Genomic DNA, 24115 nt, shown 5'->3' on the forward strand with positions numbered 1-24115 from the left:
TAGTTCTTTTCCAGTGCTATAAATCACTGGCATTTCTCTCTACTCAAATAAAACCAAATCCATATTTGAAGCCCTGCATTTGCAGAATTCTAATTATGAACCATGAAACCAATATCTTGAGCAATGCTGCAATGGGAGTTACATTTCCCTCTTCTCCTCCCTTCCCCTTGTCCCCAGGTTGATAACACATAAATGGTGAATGCAGACTCTGGGATGTCCTGGCAGAGCTGATATTTGAATTTTGAAGGGAGAACCTTTAGCATTCTGTGCCTGCCACTGATTTTGTTGCATGCACAGCCTGGAAAACTGCAAGGAAACCTGATTAGTAGTGCAAGAGGGGGAAAAAAGGAGCTGAACAGCTGCAATACTTTTGGTTTATGCAGAAATTTGCCTTAACTCTGTCTCCTTGTAACTGAGAGCCTCTAAATTCTCTCTCCTTTCCTAGGAGGAAAGTGACATTCTCACCATTTAAAGTGGTGTTTCTAAAGCATGGACATTACACAAAGATGTTTATGGGTTTATTTGGGGAATTCAGAGAAGACAATGAAACTCACAGATCCCAGCTCTCATCCTGGCCCAGGCTTCACGTGAAGGAAGGATTAGGATCTCTAGAACAAAGTTCCCTTTGTTCTTCCCTTCAGGGCAGAGTTTTCTGTGGGATGCATACATCCTTCTGAGCATTTTGCAGGAGAAGTTGCTCTTTCCCTGATGACAGTTTGCAGTCATCTCACTAAATTGCTCCTGAAAGATGCCTTAGGAGGGTGGAAGGCTGTGGTTGAAATGTTTAAATAAATAGTGGCAAGAGTGTACATAGCAGCACTGCCTCCCGTGGTGCAGACCCAGTTTTATTCTAGTTTGGAATTAATCTGTGGTTAAACTCTGAGTCAAGCCCAGTATAAGAACTCTGGGCATTGGAGGTGAAATAAACAACTTGTAATTGAGAGTGAATCATCTCCAGAATTAACTACTCCAAAGCTTTTTTCAAACTGTGAAAGGAAGAGTAGGAAGCGCTTAATGAATGTGTTTTTAAATGGGCAATTTGTGTTTAGCTCATCAGGGTAGAAGCATATGAGGCTCCTTGTACAGATCACAGATGGCAAGAGAGATTGTCTATTGTACTTAAAACTTAATGTAGCTTAAGTGCTAACCTATGTGACAGATTTCTGTATTTGCAGCTCAATGGGTGCATTTCACATGGAATGAGGTAGTGACTTAGTGCTCTTTAAAAATTCATCCTCACCTGCTTTTATCTGTCAGTTCTGGAGCCCCCTCAGTGCTCCTGGTTCTGTTCCAGCAGCTCTGGGCACAGGAACTGCCTGGTTGTGCCCTGAGCAAGATCCTCTGTGGCTGTAAAGACATCCCTAAATAGAGGGTGACATGGAAAGATACTGGGGAGGAAGGAGAAGAAGGAAGAGGAGGAGAAGATGAAGAAGAGAAGCAGAAAAAGAATGCAATTATTTGAAACTTTTTTTTTTTTTCCAGTTGTAACATGTCACCTAAATCCCTTGACTGGATAGGGCAGGAGCACAGCTTTAGGATTAGTGCCTGTGATGGATTTAGGATTTGAAGCAAACATGTGTTGCTGTGTTTCCATCGTATCTAGTTTTTGCCGCCTAGAGAGAAATATTCTTTCTTTTATCAGAAATGCCCATTAAAATAGTGAGGAGAACCTTCAGAGAAGAGAAGAAGATTGGCACAATGATATTTTGAGGAGCTGTATGAGAAGAAAATGTGATTATTCTTTTTTTTTCCAGCCCTGGAAAGAGACTGAAGAGCTTATGCACCTGGGCAGATCCACAGTGAGAGGCAAGGGTGGCTCAGGAGGGCAGAGAGGGGAATGGATTGTGCTGTTAACTGTGCATTATTTACTGCAGGGGATGTTGTTGGCTGGTTTTGAAGAGCAGGTAGAGCCCCAGAAAGAGTGGAAACTGCAAATCTGTTTGTGACCAAAGAAAGGAAAGGGTTTTCTCCTTGTGGGAATCACTGTCAGGAGGAGGAAGTGGTGGAGGAGCCAACAACTATAAATTGCTGTAATGTCTTGATGATGCCAAGCAGTTGGGAAAGTACCAAAGGAAAAAGAAAATCAGCAGGAGGAAAAGAATATCATCAGGAGGCCTTGCTGTCCAGAAATGGTTTCATCTACATGCCAAATTGCCTCATGCTCCATCATGTGTCTTCTTTAAAATCTTGAACTGAAGCCCACTCAGGCCTCCAAAGTAGTCACAGGTAGATCACAATAAAAAGGATTTTATTGGGATTTTAATGTTCTAAATCTGGATTGTGAAAGAGGCTTAATTTAGCTAAGAAACTTTTCTGAAACAACCTGGAAAATACCTGAAAAACACCACTGGATTTTGGAAATCAATGGCTATTTTCTATTTTTCTGATAACATTTTTATTCTGCTACATGGAGAATGTGTACTATAAAATTTTGATACCTCCCAAGGCCATCAGTGCTTGTTTCCAGTCCAGCTCAGAGATGGATATCTCCAAATCTCCCTTGCTTCAGAATAAGTTCTCAGTGGCTCGTCTGGCTGAAGACTTTTTCTGGGTTGGTGGCAGCATCGTCGCCTCTCCGAGATGGAAAATTGGCCATTTTGGTAAGATGCTGAACCCCTGCATTCCCTGAAATGGTGACACCTTTAAATCTTTCATGCTGAAATCTTAGTTAGTGGCACCTTTGTGTAGCAGCAGCGTGGGGAGCAGAAAAGAAGGAAGGAGGAGGCAGCCCTGGTCTGATGTGAGTGCAGTTCTTTTTGTCTTCAGCAAGCCCCCACTTATAATTTCATTATTGATTTATGTTCCTCAGGACAAGCTAGAGAAAGTTGTACATTTTGAAACTTGCTGACCCTTTTAAATATTCTGTTGCATAGACTCTGTCTCCTTCTCCTTACCCACAGCACAACAGTTTTGCTATCTGCCAAGTACTGTACACCTCTTAACTCTTTCATTTTATTTGTAGTTAAGAGCTTTAAAAATGAGCATTTGGCAGTATCTGTGCTGTCTTGATCCACACCTCCTGCACTGTTTAGAAGCTGTTTTCTGAATACAGACACACAAAACTCTCAAGCTTCACTGGCTCTGTGAGAAGGATCCCCTTTGGGCGCTCACAGCAGCCTTTCATTTAAATAGCTAATAAACCCAGCAAACCTAATTAGAGATGGCCAGAGAAAACAGCTGTTCTAGTAAAAGCACTTTAATAACAATCTTCTTGGGCCACTTCTGCATGGCCAGTGAGGAAATCTGCAGCCTGACCAGAGCCACCCATTCCTTGGAGCACTTTTTTGTCCTGTTTGTCTGCCAGCTTCATCGATCAAAGATTTTGTTTTAGCAAGAAAGTTGGACACATAGATAGCTCAGCAAGCACTGGGAATTTTTGCAGAGGAGAAGCACCATCCTACTCTGCTTCTGCATTTCCCTGGGTGCTGGTGGCTGATGGAGGGATGGAGAGCTGACAGCCTGACCTCAAATCAAGCCCCTAATTTCCACAGGATTAAGAACATCTCCCATTAACACCTCATTTATTAGTGGTGTGTTTTAAAGATGGGTTCAGTCTTACATCATCTCTTGACATAGTAAACATTGTCCCAACCATTGCTGGCAGAATCATAGAGAAATGTTCTTTTCCAAAGACACTTCCAGATTTTTTGGCCAATGAGCAGAACAGGAAAAGTCCTGGACTTCAGTGAAGCTTGAGCCACTGAGCCAACAAGGGGGACAAAGCTGTGCTGGGAATGAGATGGTTGGTTTAAAAGGTGAGAGGGACCTGTTCATTAGGCTGGAGGGATGTAAAATGAAACAAATGAAGATTAATGAGTTTGGATGTGATGTGGTTTTTAACTGGATCCAATGTAGTGATGTGAGTGAGCCTGGTGTGCCTGGGCCAGGAGCTCCACAACCAGTTCTTAGGCAGGACTGGCAAAATATCTTCTGGACAGAATTCCCAACACACTCTGCTGGATATGTACTTGGGTACATTACATATTTTATATCATTATATTGATATATTGATTTTTAAAAAGATTTTATGCCTCCTGTCTGGAAAGCAAGTGATATTCCTGGCAGGAATAGCTGGAGCCAGCTCTTTGGTTTACATATCGATGAGCCACTTATAGCTGTGCAACCATTTCCAGTGAGACTTTAAAAAAATGGGGCAGTCATTATGTCTTCAATGGATTGGCAGTGCTGAATGTGTGACAAGTGTGGGAGTCCTCTGGCTGTGTGTGGGAAGGCTGTTTTGGTTTGGTGGTGATATTTTAAGGGGATATTTTCTTGCCCTTCTGGTGCACGTGTACTGGGGGGTTTCTCTGGGCTCACAAACATCTCCTGGACAGAAATGAGCTGCTGGCATCTGCTCTCCTCTCCTGATGTTGTTGAGGTGAGGCACACAATTGGGATTCACCCCTCCAGGATCTGTTCTGGGGCAGAGGGGTTTGATGCTCCCTGCTCCCTGTCCCTAAGCCTGCCTGGGGCAAAGGTGTGACACAACCTGGGGCTGCCTCGAGCCCAGGGATGGGAATATTTGACAAAGCTGGTCCATGTACAAAAATAATCAATGACTCAATCTCCTGACTTCTTTTCATCCCCACATGCTAAAATACTCCCACTCCTTCACATATTTATATCAAACTCAGAGACTCCTAAAAGACAATAATGCTACTGAACCATAAATAATTAATTTGCAGACACTAGAACATCTTGCTAACAATAGGAGTGATATCAGTCTCCTTTTCCCCCCTTGTTTCAGGACAAATTGTAGGGTTTGTAGTTTGTTTAGTTTTGCTATTTATTGTTACTTTAACACTTTGTGTAGTAAATATAAATGTTATTAAGAAGCATGAGAAATCACTGGGAGTCTTTTTGCTGCATCAGTCCCGTGTGGAACTGGGTGTTCCACGTTTCTATTCCCTGCTCCTCTCTGCTCTGGCAGTGCTCTGTGCTGCAGTATACAGAGATCCATCTTCTCTCCACAATTTTTTTTGTTCTGATGCAAATTGAGGCAACTCATTAGATCAGAAGAGAGCTGAACATAAGCTGAATTCTGAAAAAAAAAAAAGGAACTAATGAAGTGAAAAACAGAAAAGCGGTAATTCAGCCTTAATTGAAGATAGTTAAGAGCCATTTCTTCAAAAACCTGATTCATTGCAAGACTGGGGGATTTTTATCTGAAGTATAGGAATGAATCCTTAAAGAAGGAATGTGAACAATGGCAAGGAGAAGCAGTTCTACTTCTCAGCAGTGTGCCCTTTTCACTTACATGCTGCGAAAGACTTCAGGGAAAAAACCATATCATTTTCTGTTTGATAGAAGTACCACTAGGATTTCTTTTTTCTTTTTTTATTTTTTTCTTTCTCCCAGTCTCTGTAGTGCTCTAAACTTTCAGTCCCCAGAAGGGACAGGTGTGGAAATGTCCCTGCTCCATCTCCTGGCCCTTGCAAACACCTCTGCATTCCCTTTGGGGTTTTCCTTCCACAAAATCTGCTCTCACACAGAAGGGAGGGATTTCGTGTGCCCTCCTTTCCCTGTGTCACCATCCCCAAAAACTGAACAACCCTGAAATATTGGGGCTGGCCATGGATCACCCAAGCTCAGTCCAGATGAGCTGGAAACGCAGCAGGCAGCTGTGAGGTGCTCAGGGTGGTTTGGGGGAGAAATCCTGCAGCAAAATAAACAGCACCATGGAAAAAGCACTCTAAGGATGCTTATTAAAATTTTAACAGCAGAGAACATGTTCCTGCTTCATGCAAAAACAAAGTAAATGGGTGTTGCAGAAAGTGGTTTTATTTTGTTGCTTCTTCATTATCTTCTGCTTTGTAACAGGTGTGATCTTTGATACTTTTCCCATTTCTACTCTTCTGGTTTCTTCCAATAAGATTATTTACTGCCATAATTCCCAAAGAGAAAGTTGGAAATTTAATGTGATTTGAAGTGTGTGTGATTACTGTTCAGAGAAATTCTTTTATTAGCTATTTTGACTGATTTTTTTTTTTCAAAAACCCTATGAGCCTTGTGAAATAAAAATAAGTTCAAGCTTCCCATAATTATTATTTCAGTAAATCTGAGAAACATTTCTCTTCTTCTGAATCAGAATGAAAGCAGATATTGAAAAGATTGAGTGTCGGGAGAGGGTTGGGCTGAGTTTGGATCTGATGTTGCAGTGGATGTTTCTGGCACAGCTCTTGCCTTTATGGTGATACCTGCTGAACATTGATTTTCTCTAAAGGTATCTGTGCCTGAAGACAAGGGTCCAGCTTTAAGAAGTAAAATGTTACACCAGGGATTATCTTGCTCTCAATTCCACACCTTCCCTCCATGAATATTTTATTAACATGGACAATGAACTCTACAGAATTGTGCCTGCAAATTAAAATTTTCTTGTACCATAGAGGTCTGCTTTCAAATGAGTCTATTTTGCTGAACCTTTTCCAGAGTGAATTAATTGACTTTATCTGAACATGAGCTCTAAAGCACAGGGACATCAAAGCCTTTTCCCATTTCTTTTTACCTACCTTGCTTTTGCCTTTGCCTGAGAGGTGGACTTGAATCACCCAAGTTGTTGTGTTGGTGTTCATGCATTTTGGAACACGTGAAATCAGTGTTTTCATCTGGACACTGTTTCATCTTTTATCTTGATGGCAGAAGATTGATAAAAGAAAGCTGACCTCAGAATCTTCTTGCATTTATTTCTGAATTAGAATGTGTACTGCATGTATTAATTTTCATTCTTCGATCCAGGATCTCAGCAGTAATTTTCACTTCTCATCTCTAGGGCTGAAAAAAAAAAAAGAATGTTGAACACAGTAATAGTTTTAATTTTACTTAAACGGATCAGGCAGAAAGTCAGAGGAAAATCAGGTCACAGGCTCTGCTCTGTCATCAGGGGAAATAAATGGGAGACTTGGCAGAAAATGTGAGTCTGCATTTATTGCTGGGACAGAGCCAGCCACTCACAGTTGGATGGAAGTTGTTGAGCTCAGTCCTTGCAGCAGCTGGATTCCAGAAAGGCCCAGCCTGGCTCCCAGGAAAGGGCAGGGTCCCTGCAGGGGCAGAGCAGACCCTTGCAGGGAGCTTCTCCCAACACTCGTGGCTTTTAAGGCTGCACTGTCTGGGATTCTGCCAAACCCTCAGGAATGGAACGGGTCCTGAGGCCCAGAGGCAAAGTACAGCACAGGTGAGAAACCTCCTGCTTGGAAAATGGGGGTTTGGGGGATTTGGGAGATGAAAAGTTTGTGAGGTTCTTGCTAAGCAAATCTAGATGATCAGTGACTTAATCCATAGAAGCAGTGGGACCTTGCTGGCCAAGGATTCCAGTTTCCAGGTGAAATTTCACCCTGTGTCCAGCACAAGGTTTACATGTTGTAGGAGCTCAGATTTGAGATGGTCTTGAGAAAGGCACATACCTTTTGCTGGTCCCAACATATGATCATTTCCTATAAATCATTATGGGAATGAAAACTTTCACACTTACAGGTAAGTCCACAGCCACCAAGAATCTTTCTGGCTTTTTGATCTTAACACCTGACCTCTTACTACAGGAACCCTTCTCCTTTGACTTGAGCTGTTCGCTTGGCAGCTGCTTGATGTGTTTTCATCCTGTAAAGGCAATTCCAGAGGAGCAAGGTCTGGCTCACTGCTCTCTCTTCATTCCCCTCTCAGTGGAAAGATGTATGAGCTCCATGCAGGCGGGCACCCAGATGATCAAACTCCGAGGAGGCTCCAAGGGGCTCGTCCGCTTCTACTACTTGGATGACCACAGGTCCTGCATTCGCTGGAGACCCTCTCGGAAGAATGAGAAAGCCAAAAGTGAGTGTCAGCCACAGAAACCCCCCTCTGACCCCTCCTGGGGCCTTGTAAACAAAGGAGAATGAAGGGTCTGGCTCCGTGAGAGGTGTTGTGTGGCAGTGTGGGGTTTTGATGGTGGATGGTGTTGCCTATTTCACAATGAGCATCTCCTGTGGAAAACCTTAGTGGGAAATAGGTAACACCATCCACTATCTTGGGTAAGCATTCAGGGAAAGCAGTCAAGTCCACCCACCACGCTCACCATAACTAGCTCAGCAAAGAGAAGCAGAAGAGTCCTTTGAATGATAAATTCCAGTGAAGGTTCGCTCCACCCTGCTGAAGGGAAATCAGGGACAAAAGACAGGAGCATGTGCTGTGCACAGACTTAAGTATGGGGTCAGTGGCCAATGACCTGAGGGAAAAGGGGCTGGGCAAAGGGCAGCAACCTGTAGGGGCATTGAGGGATGAATAATTGGGGTGGGCAGGGTCATCTGGCCAATGGGGGAAGCAATCTACATTAGATTGGCAATAGTGCTGCAGAGCACCATGGGCTGAGTCCTCTCTTTCAGCCTAGGTGGGGAAAACTCCATCTATGGTACCTTCTTCCAAGGCAAGGCCCTGGGGGTTTGCCTGAAGGGTTCAAAGGATTCCACAGTGTTGTAGTTGACTTTAGAGGGCAGTAAATGATTTAATGATGGGTTGTTTATGAAGCTGAAGGTGCTGGGGTTGGCTGTGCAGGTTCCAGGGGTGTAGGGTGCTGTAAATGAGTCAGAGCCAACCCCTGTATGAACTGGGGCCTTGCAGGGTGGGGTTTGGGCTCTCCCTCCCTGGGATGTCTCTGGGCCTGCTCCCAGCCACTGCTGTCCCTGCAGTTTCCATCGACTCCATCCAGGAGGTGTGTGAGGGGAAGCAGTCGGAGATCTTCCAGCGCTACGCCGACGGCAGCTTCGACCCCAACTGCTGCTTCAGCATCTACTACGGGGACCACATGGAGTCCCTGGACCTGGTGTCCTCCAGCGCCGAGGAGGCACGCACCTGGATCACAGGGCTGAAGTACCTGATGGCAGGCATCAGTGACGAGGACAGCCTCTCCAAACGCCAAAGGACCAGAGACCAATATCCTTCCTGTGCTGCCTGGGACAAGCTCAGGATTCCTTACAGTGTTTGCTTTGCTACAAGTAAGCACTAGGCTCAGAGCTTCAGAGCAGTTCCCACTGTATTCCCTGGTTCCAGAGACAGAGTTCCTGAAGAGGATTGCTCTGGAGATGGAGATGACTGAGTGCAGTGGACTGAAAAAGACACAGCTACATTCTTCAGTCTCATTCCCAGTGTAAAACCATCCATTTAATTTGGTGATGTAGTGTAGCCATGATATTTTCTGAAAAATTCTTTCCTTAAGATTTTTTTCTCCTGAGAAGCCTCAGGAACAACATGCAAACAATGGTTATCTGCTGCTGTGGAATGCAACAGGTGGATCTGTGATTGGTCTTATGTGGTTGTTTCCAATTAATGGCCAATCACAGTCAGCTGGCACAGACAGAGAGTTCGAGCCACAAGCTTTTGTTATCATTCCATTTTTTTTTCTATTCTTAGCTAGCCTTCTGATGAAATCCTTTCTTCTATTCTTTTAGTATAGTTTTACTATAATATATATCATAAAATAATAAATCAGCCTTCTGAAACATAGAATCAAATCCTCATCTCTTCCCTCATCCTGAGACCCCTGCAAACACCATCACAATGTAACGCTGAGATTCACTCAGAAATTTTTCTTCTGTGTTGTCAAATAGGCACAGAGCACATGTGGCATGTTGAGCACAGCAAGCCTAGAAGCTCTTACTGAACTAACATGAGGAGAGTTAGATATTAGCTTGACCTTTCATTCCCAGTCTCATTTGCAGGGTTTCCTAATGTGAAAAAGAATCATATATCCATGATGTTCAGTAATATCCTTCAATATATCCATGATGTTCAGTAATATCCTTCAATATTCCATGCTGTTCCTTAACTCCTGTTCAATGTGGTTGAAGCAGACATTTGATGAGGCAGATAAAAATGGGGATGGCAGTCTGAGTATTAGTGAAGTGCTCCAACTCATGCACAAACTGAATGTGAACCTACCCCGACAGAAAGTCAAGCAAATGTTTAAGGTAAGAATTATGTTTTTTCCTGAAAAAGTAAGGATTTAACACGAAATCCAGTAGGAGAGATAGCAAATACTTCAGCAGCTGGTTTGTTTCCACTCTACTGAGAGATACTACACAGTCCATTTGGTAAATTGGAAAGAGGTCCAGAAACACGTCACAGATAAATTGTTATGCACAGAAAAAGGCAACACACCAGGTACCTTCTGGTGTTACATAACGTGAAGCACACAGTTCCAAGATTGCCCTTTTGCTAGACTTTTTAGGTCAGAAACCCAGTCATGTTTCCTCCTCCAATAATGTTCTCTCTAAAATTATTATCAAATAAAGCATCCAATATCCTCTGGTAGCTGGTACTAATAAAATACCCAGCATGCAAACTTCTGTATCAGTCAGATTTTTGCACTGCTGAGAGCTGTTTGTTTGACATTGCGTTCTGCTGACCTTGGCCCAATTTAGTGAGCAACAATGGAGATGTGTAGCTTTTGTTATCACAAAGTCCCTGCAGGGACCAGCAAGCCTTTATGTGAAATCCCTGATGATTTTTTTCTTTGCTTGCAAAATTAGTATTCTTCCAGATCTTACTAGTTTATGGCCATGGATTTTACAGATATCCTCTCAAATCCTGGATATAAAATTAATTTCAAGATGACTTGGGCTCCAATGATATTCTGAAGATGTGAGTGGGTAATTCTGCCAGACACACACATATTGTTGGAGGGGAACTTGCCTTCACTTAATTGCCATAGACAGAAGAAATCCTTCAGCAGTTCCCTGTGGAACAATTAAAACCTTCAATGTTGTTTTTGGCATGGATGTGTCCATGGGAGAGGTTCAAAGCTGTGCAGGGGATTCCTGTGACAAGGTTTATAGATCAGTCAGTCCCAGCAGCCACATCGTGCAGCTTCAACCTGCATTTAATTCCAGTGCTTCACTCGCATGCAGGGGTTTGTTTATTTATCTAAAATTGGTGCGGGCAGTTGGGCTGTGACTGTGTGGTTGCTGTGTGCTGCAGGAGGCTGACACAGATGACAACCAGGGCACGCTGGACTTCGAGGAGTTCTGTGCCTTCTACAAGATGATGTCGACGCGGCGCGATCTGTACCTGCTGATGCTCACCTACAGCAACCACAAGGACTACCTGGACACAGATGACCTGAAACGCTTCTTGGAGACTGAGCAGAAGGTAGGCCCAAGTCAGGAGCAGGATTCCAGCTGCAGGCCTGCTGCTTGCCACTGGGAATTAATTTAAAAAGGGGTGGGGACTTCGATACTGTTCATGTGAAAAAGAGACAGATGTGTCTTGAGTTTCATCTAAGACTATTTCTTGAATTTTCTGGCTTTCACTACCTTTTTGCCCTGTAGGCTCTTTTAGTGTGCTTCTAAATATAATCTCTAGAATTGCTTTTTTTTTTTCATGTGTTCCCCTTGAACAATCCCATCAGCATCTGTCTGTTCCCAGTATTCAGTACCTTGGAGCAAAGCTGGTGTTCCTGGCTCTGCTTGTGACACAGCGCACAGCCCATGATGAAACTCTGAATTACTTTGTCACACTATCTCAGTGTGTAAACTGGAAGATTATCTTTCAAGGAGCAGTTGAAAGGATGATTAATGTATAGGAGAGTTTTTGAAACACATTGCAGTACCTAAGGAATTTTCTCAGAGTGATTTAAGTCCAGTGCTGCAGGAACAAATGTTTTGACTTTTCTTTGCCCTTTTCCTCTCATGGTCTCCTCTGGAGCTTCATGCCTGTAAGCCATAAATGTCCATGATTTTCAGTCATTGTCCATGAAAGGAATGAATAAAAAATCCACCTCTCTGGCAGTTATCTTCTTAGATAAGTGGGCTGTGTTTCCATGTCATTGGTCAATTGATCCTCCAGATGCTGAGGGGAAAATGAACACTCACCACAGGACAGAAATCAACTCAGCTAATTACTGACATGGCCAAATCCTGCCTGGGGGAATTCTCTCCCTTGCCACCTTTTCTCATGAACAGGGAAAACACCCTTACTCCATTCCAGGCAAACCTGGTGTTCCAGAGCTTCATCTTTTGAACCCAGGATCATCGATGTACAAATCCAGAGTTAGAGGTTTTTGTCTTCTTCTTTTACTTTTATTTAGTAGGTTTTAAATTACCCCCAGAAAAGGCATTGATCTTGCTGCAGATGTGCTGGTGGTTTCATTTTCCCCCAGGCAAAGATTCTGTGTTGCCAGATTGACGGTCACTTTATTGCACTCTGATGACAAGGGCTGTGTTTTCATGTACAGCATCTAATAGAAAGGATTTGCTGGAGCATTCAGGACAGGAATGTTAAATAATGGCAGGATAATAGAGAATACATCAACAGTTAATAGCAGGAGTATTAATTGTGTTAAAATTAAGTTACTAAAACACTGCATTATGTAAAGAAAGTTACAGCTCAGCATTAATGACCCTGGTTTCATAAATGACAACCTTTACAGACAAATATTTCCCTTTGTACTCTTTTCTTTTTCAGTTGAGAATGCAGAGCAACCTTGAAGTTAGCAGATTCCCTGAGAACATTATGTCCTGTTTCTCTGTTTCCCTGCTTCTAACAGATTTTTCTGTCTGCTGCATAAAGATGAGACATTTTCTTGTTTTATTTTAAAGGGAAAAAAAACCTTTGATAATGCAAACTAATCCTCTAATCCTACAAGAGAAGAGATCCCATTGGTTTGTGGCAAAGCTCGTTCTGTTTGGATGCTCTGTGGTGCCTAACAACAGATCTGACCTACAAAGCAGAACTCTGGCATCAGGCAGCTGCCAATAGCACAGAAACTTTTCACAGAGAGCTCCCCTTCTGATCTGACCTGACACTGATTGACAGGAGTGAGAATCCCTCTGGGGAGCTGGAAATCCTCAGTCCCACCGTGGATTATCTGCCCAGTTGTTGGATGGAGATGGAGAGAGCTCAGAGGAGCTGTGATTAATGGTTAACACTGCATTTCTGCTGCTTTTCCAGATGACAAATGTGACTAAAGAACATTGCTTGGAAATCATCAGCAAGTTTGAGCCATGCCCAGAGAACAAGAAGGAGGGAGCCCTGGGAATTGATGGTAAGCTGGCTGGTGCAGCTTTTGTGGGGAAAAGGGAACTGGCTCAATGCTCAGGAGAATATTGCTGCTGCTTGCAGAATATAGAGATGTAGAATTTTGTCATGTTGTATAAAGTATGTTTCCAGCCTTTTTGCTTTAAAAAAAAAAAATCTACCATTTACTGAGCAACCTAAAAAAACCAGATCTCTTTGGAGGAGTTTTGAAAGGTACATATCAGGATGAAGCAGCAGTCATTGAAAGTCAGCTGGAACTGGAGATGTCTCTATTTGTGCTTTTGGAAAATACAGTTGAATTTAGTTGCATCATTCCTGCAGGTATTTTTGGAAATCAAATCAATTTGAAAATCAAATTAAGTCTTAATATAAGAGGAGTGATGTGATCCAGAGTAAATGTCTGAGTGGGATGATAGATGAAATTGGTCCTGCCTTCCTGACCTTTGCTGCTGAAGCCTTCTCTCTAAATATACCAATGCTGCACCACCAGGGTGGTAGCTGTTATTTTGGGGGCTGGCTGTAAGTCCTTTCCCCTAAATAGTAAATCTTCAGCCAGATTTATTGGCCCCAAGAAGGGAGCTCTTTCCTGAGGAATTAGGTTCTGTGCAAAAGTTCTTGGACGTTTAGAAAATCAGCCTTGTCCGTTCCTGTGGGTGTGTTGTCATCCTGAAAAGTGGCAGAACAGAAGTTGTTTGGTTTCCTGCAGGAAGAAGTGGGTAGTTTCTGGTACAATGTGTAAGGTGGTTGCTTAGGATGGGTCAAGGTCTGTTCTACTTCCAGACTAAATTTTCAATTTATTTTAAAGCTTATGCTAATGCCAGTGAGGGAGCAGATGACATTCTTTTCATTTTCTGGTCTTTACAGACAGTTGCAGTCACATAAATAATGAATAAGCAAGTTCATTGTCTTGCTTTCCTCATACCTAAAAAAGTAAAGAGTAGGCTTTTCAAAGTATTGTAAGTTTCCATAGAGAAAACCAATAACAACAACAAAATCTGTACACTTTCTTTGCCTCAGAATGGGTGATAAAACATTAGAGAATTTATGGGTTAAGGTAAGAGAGAGTCCAGCATGGTGATATTGTGCTGGTGTCTGCTCCTGATCAGGGGGAAGGAGAAGGTGAGGTCATTTGGAGACAACTGGAAAAGGCTTTGTGACCTTAACCCCTCCAGTAACTTGCTGCAAGTGCATCAGAACAGAACAGACCTTATCTAGAGCTTAATTAATGCAAGACATTTCTGGTAACACCCAAACAGAGGCGACTGAGGAGCTGACAGGGGCTCACTGCTGGGCTGTGCTGATAAAGGAGGAAGAGCTGCTTAAAAATCATAAATCTGTGCAGGTACATCATGTATGAACATGTGTGCACACACACACACAGAGGAGTTATTCCTCTCTTGTTTTTGTGTGGAGTTGAGACTTGAGATGTCTCCTGTCTCCTGGAAAACAAGTCCAGAGCTGCCCTGGGGACAGAAATGCAGCAGCCATGGAAGCTGAATCTGCCTGATTATTCCTCAGATTGGTGCAGCCCAGACAGGAGCATCCTGCCTGCACCTCAATAGTAGTGAGATAACAGAACAGTGCTCTTTGTCCTTTCCTGTTCATTCCCGTGCCTGCCCTCAGCTGTGCTGGCTTTTGTCATGGAGCACCTTGGACTAGCCTGTGACCATGGGCTCATTCACAGCCTCTAAAGAAACCCTTTACCTTTGTGTGCTGATCAAAGTGCCACCGTGCACTTCCCTGAGTGCAGTCCTATGGGGCTCACTGCCACCAGCACCTTCCTCCATTCCTGTTTCTTCTTTGTAGGACTGATAAATCCAGCCAGTGCACCTTCCCTGCGTGTCACCACTGCAGTCCTGTGGGACTCAGCTTCCTTGTTTCCTCTTTCTTCCTTGTAGGGCTGATAAATCCAGTCAGTGTGAACTCATTGCAACATCATATTTTACCAAGAGTGCTTAAAGCAAACAATGGTGCTGCTGCAGCACCTGCCCTCCCGGTGCTGGGTGGAATTAACCTTGCAGCAGCTGAATGGTTTGCAGGAAGAGCTGATTGCCTGCCACCAGTGCTGGCTGTGTGTTTGCTGACACACTCTGTGCTCTGTCCATTTGCCACAGTGGCTGCTCTGCCTTGGTTCATCTTTTGTTTTCACCCTGACTCTATCACTGATGTGCTCATTGATCATTGGTGCTCCAAAAGACTTCAATATTCAGCTGGGCTGGGTTGAATTCCCTGCCACTGTGTCCCAGTGTGCTGCTCAAAATGTTTTGGCTGCTGTTTGTGTTTATCAGCTCTTTTCCTTCAATAAAACTTTCATCAACACCAAATGTGTAGCCCAGAAGGACCATCATAAAGGTGACATTTTCTCTTGTCACAGTCAAAGTGTGTCAAGACCTTTGGAAGCCTGGCAGGATTTTTACAGGGGCACTGATTCATTTATGGAATGAGTGAAATGTCAGGATAATTTGAAGTCTTGAAGCAGAAACCTACTAACCAAAGGCATCAGCACTGTCAGCAAAGCCAGGGTGTGAATGGGAGTCTGAGTCTTTTCCTTGGTGGTGAAAGAAAAACCTTTGGGGGAGATTTGAAGTGGAAGTTACAGTGTTTTGTGTCAGTCTGAATTGTGAAAGTGGCTGTGATATGTGCACAAATGTCTGCTGCAGGTCTGAGAGCAGCAATTTCACACAAAGATTAAATCATAACTTGCTAAAACTTTGCTCCTGAACAAGAGTACTGATTGCAATACACAGAGGGCCCAGGTGATGATGCCTGCGGGATTTACAAGCTCTGGAAAATAAATTCTTCTGATAGCATCACTGAAAGCCCCACAGATAATTGATATTTCAGTGCCAATTCTGGAGTGACATGAGTGCAGCACTGCAGAGCTCCCCACTCCACAGGCAGGTTTGTGGTGTCATTTCCAAATTAGAGAGTGTAGCTTGTACAATCCAATGTGTACTGTCATTATTTTGGTTTGTTTTTTGGAAAATACTGCAAGAGGAGAGGAGAGGAGAGGAGAGTATCTTCTTTTGGGCCATCAAAAACTGTCTCAATGCATCCCAATACTGTAGATCCTACAAGATTTCATGAGGAGCAGCTCCAGGATATGCCTGCAGATCTCTGGAGGCTTTTATATGCCATGTGACCCAATGTCCTAGCAGAATCTTTTGACACAAATTGTAAGTTATTTGGATTAAATAGACATACTTTTCTCAGGAAAGGCAGAGCAGGAAAATGTACAAAGCAATGAGAAAAGCAATAATTGCACTTGGTCATGGTGACAGTTTGGGTGTAGTGATGCTATTTATTTATCTTAAACATGCAGGTGAATATAGGGATGCATTTTAGGCTGGTTTTAGGAAGGTTACAGCAACAAAAAGGATGAAACTGTGAAACATTAATGAAACCTTATTTAAAGTGTTGATTGTTGACAGGTTTCACCAATTACATGCGGAGTCCATCGGGGGACATCTTCAACCCAGAGCATTACCAAGTGAACCAGGACATGAGCTACCCTCTGAGTCACTACTTCATTACCTCTTCACACAACACCTACCTCATGGGAGATCAGCTGATGTCCCAGTCCAGGGTGGACATGTATGCATGGGTGCTACAGTCTGGCTGTCGCTGTGTGGAAGGTAAAGAGCAAAAAGGAGCTGCCAGTGAGCTCTGTAATTTTGTTTCTCCTCAATGAAGAAAGATTTATGACTTTTGCAGAAGGCATGGTAGCTGGGGAGAGGAAAAAGCCTGGGAAAATGGTGTTTTCCTTTCATAAAGAACAACAAAATAATGTTGTGATAGAATGGACAAATTTTCTTGAGACAGACATTTGAGGAGTGGTATTGTTGTAGTGAGGAAAAAACCTATAAAACTCCTGTTATAGAGAGGATGCTGATGTTGGGCAGAGTGCACTGGTGCTTGTGCTGCCTGGCCAAGTGTGTGACAGCCAGACTGGCAAATATGGCAGAGTTCCTGGCACACCTGAGAGGAAAGTGGGTATTTCTGCTCAGGGAAGTATTCTGTGAAATGGTGACAGTATCTGCAGTGAACAGGAGACCTTTTTGTGCAATCCCTACTTGTGCTGCCTTTCTGAGACATTGCCTCTTTCATAATTGTCCTTAATGTTCTCACCATCAAAGTGTTTGCAGTTTTTCAGAAGGCAGATATGGTTTGTTTTAGGTTGGATTGTGGATGTGCCATTGGGTGCTTCAGAGGAGTAAAACATTCCATGGAAATATGATAATAGACAAGTATTATAGAAAAAGTCAGGCAAAATCCAGGCTGGGCTGGGGATGGGCAGGTCTTGGCTTGGCCTGAGGTGTGAGAAGCCTGGCTGAGAGTCTCTGCTTTCCTTTTCAGGTTCAGCAGGAGCACAATGACAGCAATGCTTCTCTCTGTCACCTCTCTCCTGTCATAAAGCCCTCAGCAATTTTTAAGAGAGTTTCTTTGCTTGGGGCTCTCTCAGACAGTGGGAACAGTCACCTGGTCCCAGCACGAGGTCTAGTTCAGAAATTCCTTCCCAGGAAGGATGTTCAGCACAGAGAGGAGGGAGTGCAGGGTGGGAATGGACCTGGCTGGGCTGCTGGAGGGAATTTCAGGGTTTTATTGTCCCCACAGAGGCTGGCCCAGCTGTTCCTGCTCTGATGGTGTCTCTGTTTCTGTCCTACAGTTGACTGCTGGGACGGGCCGGACGGGGAACCAATTGTCCACCATGGATACACCCTGACTTCCAAAATCCTCTTCAAAGACGTGATTGAAACTATCAACAAATATGCCTTTATCAAGAATGAGTATGTATCCAGCCTGCCAACCTCTGAGTCTCAGGGCTAGGAATGGGATCCTTGTACATCCCTGACCAGAATTCCCGTCAGAATTTGGAGTTGTTTTCTGGGGAAAATCCTTCAGATCCTTCAGAAAGAAACAGCAAGGCAAAGCTGAGTAGGGACACTCTGCACAGAGCCGTGGAGCTGGATTTATTGAGCTTGTACAACACCTGAGGAACAGCAGGTTTTGCCAGTGAATGTTTTTAGTGGCAGTTAAACCACTTTGTCTCTCTGGATGTGCACTCTGGTGCTGCCCAGGCTACACCTGGGTACTCCAGGGATAGGAAACAAGTCAGGGAATAAAGGAGCCAAAGAGAGAGTAGCCTGATTGTGGACAAAGCAGAGTGTTCATCAGAAAGAGGTTATTTTCCCTACAGGTACATTGCTCAGAAAATCAGCATTATTCATGGGAAGTTTCATATACCTTGGCAGCTGCTGTTCTCCTCCTCCACACAATCAAAATGTGTGTGGCAACCTTTGGTTTTTTTAAAATAGAAATTACTTTATCACTGTAAAAATTTTCCAGTAGCTTCCCCAAAGCAGCCCATCTGCCTTTACAAATAGAAAATAAGCTTGCACTAAATTTTCAGACCGGGTAAACTTCTTGTGAGCCTGATACTTTTTGCAGTTTGCCTGAAGTCATGGTAAACAAATCAAAGGCAGTCCTTCTGAAATTGCTCCGTTTTTAAACCTTTGCAAAAAGGATAAGTGGGACCATAGAATCAACTGGGAAAGTTTGGTCCTGGTGTGGCTCAAATCCTCATGAGGAGCTAATGAAGGCCAGATGTCAGGTTAGAAATAATTGATTTTTAATGAATGAATCCCTGATAATTTGATCCTGCAAAACTCCTTTATAGACTGGCTGTTGTGCTGATCTTAAAAAAGCATCATCTCTAAAGAGAAATCCACCATCAGTGTAGTTTTACTGGCACTGACCACACTGGAGGAGATGCTCCACAAGTCTTATCTTCAACCAGGCATTGTTGTTCCTTGGCCTTGGTCTGGATAATCAACAATAAATGAGAAAAGTGAAATTAAAACTAGAAACAACACTTGCTGTCTTTGTAGAAGAGGCTTTGTCTGCAGGTTTATCTGTATGACCCTGCTCTGCTGTTAGTGTCATGGTGTAAAAGCCAAATTTGCAGCTGGTGCTTTCTGCAGGTACCCAGTGATCCTGTCAATTGAGAACCACTGCAGCATCGTGCAGCAGAAGAAGATGGCTCAGTATCTTACAGAAATCCTGGGAGACAAACTGGATCTGTCTTCTGTGCACAACGATGACTCCACAAAGCTCCCCTCACCAGCAAGTCTTAAAGGGAAGATCCTGGTTAAGGTAAACTCCTGCTTCGTTCCTTTCCCTCCTCTTGTTTGTGGTGATGATTTCTGCCTGGTTATCACTGTACCCTAACTTAAATCACTTCACAAAAAGCAGACCTTAGGAAACTGCTACTTAAGGTTCAGAAAAAATATCTTCTCAGCCAGGAGAACCTGGAAATAACATGCTTTGAATAATTTGGGGTTTTTTTTAGAATATGACATAGCAAGAGCTGCATGCTCCCCTGCCTCTGTAATAAATTTGTCTTCTAGGGCAAGAAACTTCCAGCCAACATCAGTGAGGATGCAGAGGAAGGAGAAGTTTCTGATGAGGACAGTGCTGATGAGATTGATGATGACTGTAAACTAATGAATGGAGATGTAAGTGAAGTGAATGTAAATGTCTGTCAAGGCTTCCCATCCCAGTGAGAGGAAACCTTGGGCGAGATCTCTGGATTTTGGGTGTGATCTGATCTTTGGGGTTCATCAAAACTGGTTCAGGTTCTAAATCTTCATGGGGGCAGATTGACAAAAGGGCACAGGAAGCAGCACGTGCTCTAGGGTTTATGTTTCAACTTTAGAATATTAAAGTTTAGAGTATTAATATCTCATGATTCTTCAGTGCATCACATTGTGCTTCCCCTGAAATACAAAAAAACCCAAAAGAAAATATTCTATTTACATCAAATTGTGGTCATTTTTACAGAGCATCCCTTTGCTTTGCTGAATGCTGAGCTTGATTGATTTTTACTGTAAGAAGAATCTCTGCTGGCTTCAATCTGAAAATCCCTTGTTTCTTCATCCTTTTTTAAAAGGTCTATTTTTTTGTCACTTTAATCTTTTGGCAAATTCCACTACACCTTGCAGAAACAATACAAAACACAGCAAAACTATTTAATGACATAAACCAAATTGCCTTGGAGAGAGTTTGCATTCTCATTCTCTCTCCCTCAGGCTATTTCCTCGTTTTGTATTATGGATCTGATCTAAAAGAGAAACTTCTCTGTGAATAAGACTACCAAAGGAGAAAAATAATTTCTTTGCTTCTTGGAAGTTATTACACGTTAGCATATCACTTTTCAGTATTTTACAGCACCATCTTTGTTATTAACAGTTCACTTTGCTGAGATTTACTGATGCTTTGAATCTGAGGTTTCCTACACCTGGTTTGCTTTCCAAAATGAAATTTTGAAGAGTTCAGAAAATCAGAGCTTGTTTCATGACAAATGGAACTGGGAATTCTTGGGGTCTACAGAGAGAACACAATCTGTCACCCCTTAAAAGACCTGAGTGGAAAAGAAAACCCTTCATTTTTATTTTTAATTTTATTTCTCCACTTCCCCACATGGGCCGTGGTGCACACAGAGCAGGGAACAGGAGTTCTCTGGCATCTGCTAAAAGAGGATTCTAAAGCATCTCCCATCAATTCCACCCAATAGATCTTGCACCTATTGCAGCTGCAGAATCAGCCTGGACATGGCATGGAATTCACATGATGCTTTCTTCATCACTGCCTTGCTTAATGGTTCAATGTTTTGTTTGCAGGCATCTGCTAACAGGAAAAGAGTGGAGAATATAGCAAAGAAGAAACTTGACTCACTGATAAAAGAATCCAAAATCCGTGACTGTGAAGATCCAAACAATTTTACAGTTTCCACTCTCCCATCCTCAGGAAAGGCTGGGCTGAAGTCTGATAGTAAGAAGGTGAATTTGTGTTTAATTGTATTTGTGTTTCATTGTTTACTAAATATATCTTGTATTGACTTCAGCTTCATAGCTGAATTCATGCAGTTAATGATGATGCCAGGTGAACATCACTGTCAGATACACAAACTATTTATCTTGCTCACACAGCAATTGGAGCATGAAATGTACTCTGAAATGACTTTTCAACAGAAAGATTTTGATTTTCCGTTATAAAAAAACTGCTTTTGAATGTTGGGCTCTTTTTGTTCCTCAGTTCTCTATGTTCTATGCATTTTCAGTATATTTTAATTTTATATTAACTCTAATTTATAAAAATGTACTCAGCCCACAGACTACACTTCATGAGGCATTTTCATTTTAGTCTTTGTAATAAGCCACAAAAACTTTGGGAAGATTGTTCCATGCAAATCAAAAAAGCAGTGGAGATCTGCCAACAATAAGCAGGTGTAATAACCAGGGATTAAAACTAAATTAGGGATGAGAGCTAAAAATCAGCTTCCCAAAGCATTCTGTGGGGTGAGTTTGGATGTATTTTAAACCCAATGCTTGACATGATGTATCAGAGAGTTCTTGTGAGAGCAACTACAAGGCCAAGGCTTGCCAGACCCTTTAGCAGAGATGTTACCCAGAACAGTCAGTGCTAAAATCCCTCCTGTTTGTGCTGATATCCAGAGACTGCCTGAGCACTCTGTCTGAGCTCCTGTGTTATTTTTCCTCTCTTTGGTTGCTTCAGAGTAAACTGGAGGATGATGCAGAATCCGGGGAAGATTTCAGTGCCAGCAAGAGGCACAGCAGGTCCCTCATGGGCAGCTTCTCCAAACGCAAGGTGAGCCCCTGCCAAGGTGAGGGCTGCACCACAGCCTGGATTCTTGGAGGGATTTTTATTTTTGCATGCAGTGGAGAGGAATTTCCTAACTGCAACATCTGCAGCACCTCACTGTGAGGCTGTTCAGTGAACAAACAGGCTGGGGAGCTGCTTATCACTGTGCATAACAACACAGATTCAATCTCCATGAAGGTCTGAGGGCATCCAAGATCTAACTGAGAACCACAGAAATTAATTTACACCTTTTATCTGAGGATTTGTGCTTCCTTTGTAACAAGGTTCAGACCTTGGGCTGAGTTTTCCCCATGTGCAGATTTTGCTGCAGAGCTGAGTGTTACGAAAGCTGTCATTTTCCATTTTCTCTAAGTAACACACTCATTGGCATAACAAAGCAGAATTGTAGCCAGCTGCTCAAACTTTGATCACACACTTATGATATTATGGTTTTATTTCCTTCTGGCACAGAAAAAAGGAAGCAAATTGAAAAAGGCATCAAGCCTGGAAGAGGGTGAAGATGATTCGGATTCTCAAGGGAATTTAGCCAGGAGCTCTGTACATTACAGCAGGTTTGTTAAATGATTTGTTGCTAAAATATGCCTGCATAAATGCACTGACTAAGTAGGTTTGCTTCTGGTCTAGATGCCAGTTTGTTGATGGCTGCAGTGGGGAGATGTCAATGTCTGCCACAAAATCACCAGAATGATCTCTTGGTGCTGTTCAGATTCATTAGCCAAGCACATTGAACCTTTTATGCATTTTGACCTCTTACTGCCTCATCCATTTCTTTACCCTGATTTATTTTTAAATATGAAAGATTACATTTACCCCTGAATTGGTGGGAAGTTAATTTGTTCTGTTAATTTGTGACCTTCCTAGGGTAAGCCGACAGAAGAAGACAATGAAGCTGTCCAGGGCCCTGTCTGACCTGGTGAAATACACAAAGTCTGTTGGCATCCATGATGTTGAAACTGAAAGTAAGTTGAACTAAAAGTTTGGTGAAAATAGTTGCTGCACAAAGAAATGGAACGGTTCATGTTCTTAAATATCTTTTCATTAAAAGAAGAGTTCTTAATGAAGAATGAGGTCATCATCGTATTCAGCTTCACTTTCCCAACCATAACTGCCCCAATAAGCAGGGTGTCAGCTGTAATTTAGGGAAAACAGAGTTCCCTCTGAGTGGCGTGCACTGAAATGATGCTTGATAGCTAAAAAGGAACTAATGCTATGTACTTTTGAAAGCTTTATCTAGATAATAAATAAATAAATAAGGAGATTACCTCTAATCTCCTCTGCAGTCTCTTCCAGCTGGCAGGTTTCATCTTTCAGTGAAACCAAAGCCCACCAGATCCTGCAGCAGAAGCCGGCCCAGTACCTGCGCTTCAACCAGCACCAGCTGTCCCGCATCTACCCCTCCTCCTACAGGGTGGACTCCAGCAACTACAACCCCCAACCCTTCTGGAATGCTGGCTGCCAGCTTGGTCAGCTCAAACTTCTCTGTTTGTTGGGTTTGTTTTGGGAGGGATGCTGTGGGAAATGGATTTGTAGAGGATTCTGTCCGCGGAATAGGAGACATGTTGTTGGGAGAGAAATGGAACCAGAAAGAAGTTTCAAAGGATGGCCTTGCAAATAAGACTGGATACTTTGGAGAAATAGAACTGTGAAAGATGCATTGTAGTAAGGCTTACAAGGGGTAATTTTAGATGATTTGCTTTAAAACATTTACAGCATAGTGTAACACAAGCTGATAGGCCAAGGAATGCTTATAGGGTACTGTAATTAGGAAATAGTTAACTCCTGATTGTGATGGTGTGAATTATAACATCTGTATGGTCTCACCCTTCACATGAGACTGAAAATGGAATAAAAGTTTTTGAAACACCTCTCAGCTGCCCCATCTCTGGGTCAAAAAAGAGCTTAATCCCAGGGCATGTTTGAATAGGAGCACTGGAATCACCCCTTAGGACCTCTGAGTCCTCTGCTTATCCAGCTTTGCTGACCATGGAGTCCTCCTTGGTACTATCCTTGCATTGATTACCTTGAACATGTGTCTTACAGGCAGGGAGTTGTCTGGTAAATGGAAATAAATGAACTTCTCAAATGCAAGAGGGCTTCAGAGTTCAGCTCTTCTGGAGAGCTTCTCTCCCTGAAGCTGTATTATACGAGAATAATGTTCCGTAGAATTTCTAAATTTTTTTTGCATCTAAGAAGTCAAATTGGAATCTGATTTTTTTTTTTTTAATAGTTGCACTAAACTACCAGTCAGAGGGGAGAATGCTGCAACTGAACCGGGCCAAATTCAGTGCCAATGGGAACTGTGGCTATGTCCTCAAACCCAACTGCATGTGTCAAGGTAAGGAAAACCAGCAAAACAGTGGAACACTGATTGCAGGACAGGACTGAGTGTGAGGATTGGTACAGTTTCTTTAAAGATTCATTTCTGATGCCAGAA

General features: G+C 42.8%; 1 protein-coding gene across 1 annotated transcript in view; it reads left to right on the forward strand.

The window, feature by feature from the left end:
- The first annotated feature begins 2407 nt into the window (after nt 1-2407).
- Nucleotides 2408-24115, forward strand: part of PLCH2 (phospholipase C eta 2) — a 36211-nt gene continuing 14503 nt past the window's right edge. Inside the window, exons 1-16 of the mRNA XM_059487404.1 lie at nt 2408-2600; nt 7657-7803; nt 8655-8898; nt 9803-9932; nt 10942-11112; nt 12913-13006; nt 16431-16634; nt 17666-17786; nt 18981-19152; nt 19407-19514; nt 20679-20837; nt 21574-21666; nt 22132-22232; nt 22543-22640; nt 22962-23144; nt 23909-24016. Of these exons, the coding sequence (XP_059343387.1) occupies nt 2408-2600; nt 7657-7803; nt 8655-8898; nt 9803-9932; nt 10942-11112; nt 12913-13006; nt 16431-16634; nt 17666-17786; nt 18981-19152; nt 19407-19514; nt 20679-20837; nt 21574-21666; nt 22132-22232; nt 22543-22640; nt 22962-23144; nt 23909-24016 (2326 nt within the window). The remainder of the gene's footprint in view (nt 2601-7656; nt 7804-8654; nt 8899-9802; nt 9933-10941; nt 11113-12912; nt 13007-16430; nt 16635-17665; nt 17787-18980; nt 19153-19406; nt 19515-20678; nt 20838-21573; nt 21667-22131; nt 22233-22542; nt 22641-22961; nt 23145-23908; nt 24017-24115) is intronic.

The sequence above is a fragment of the Ammospiza nelsoni genome, chromosome 22 (assembly GCF_027579445.1).
Source record: "Ammospiza nelsoni isolate bAmmNel1 chromosome 22, bAmmNel1.pri, whole genome shotgun sequence".
Classification (NCBI taxonomy): Eukaryota; Metazoa; Chordata; class Aves; order Passeriformes; family Passerellidae; genus Ammospiza; species Ammospiza nelsoni.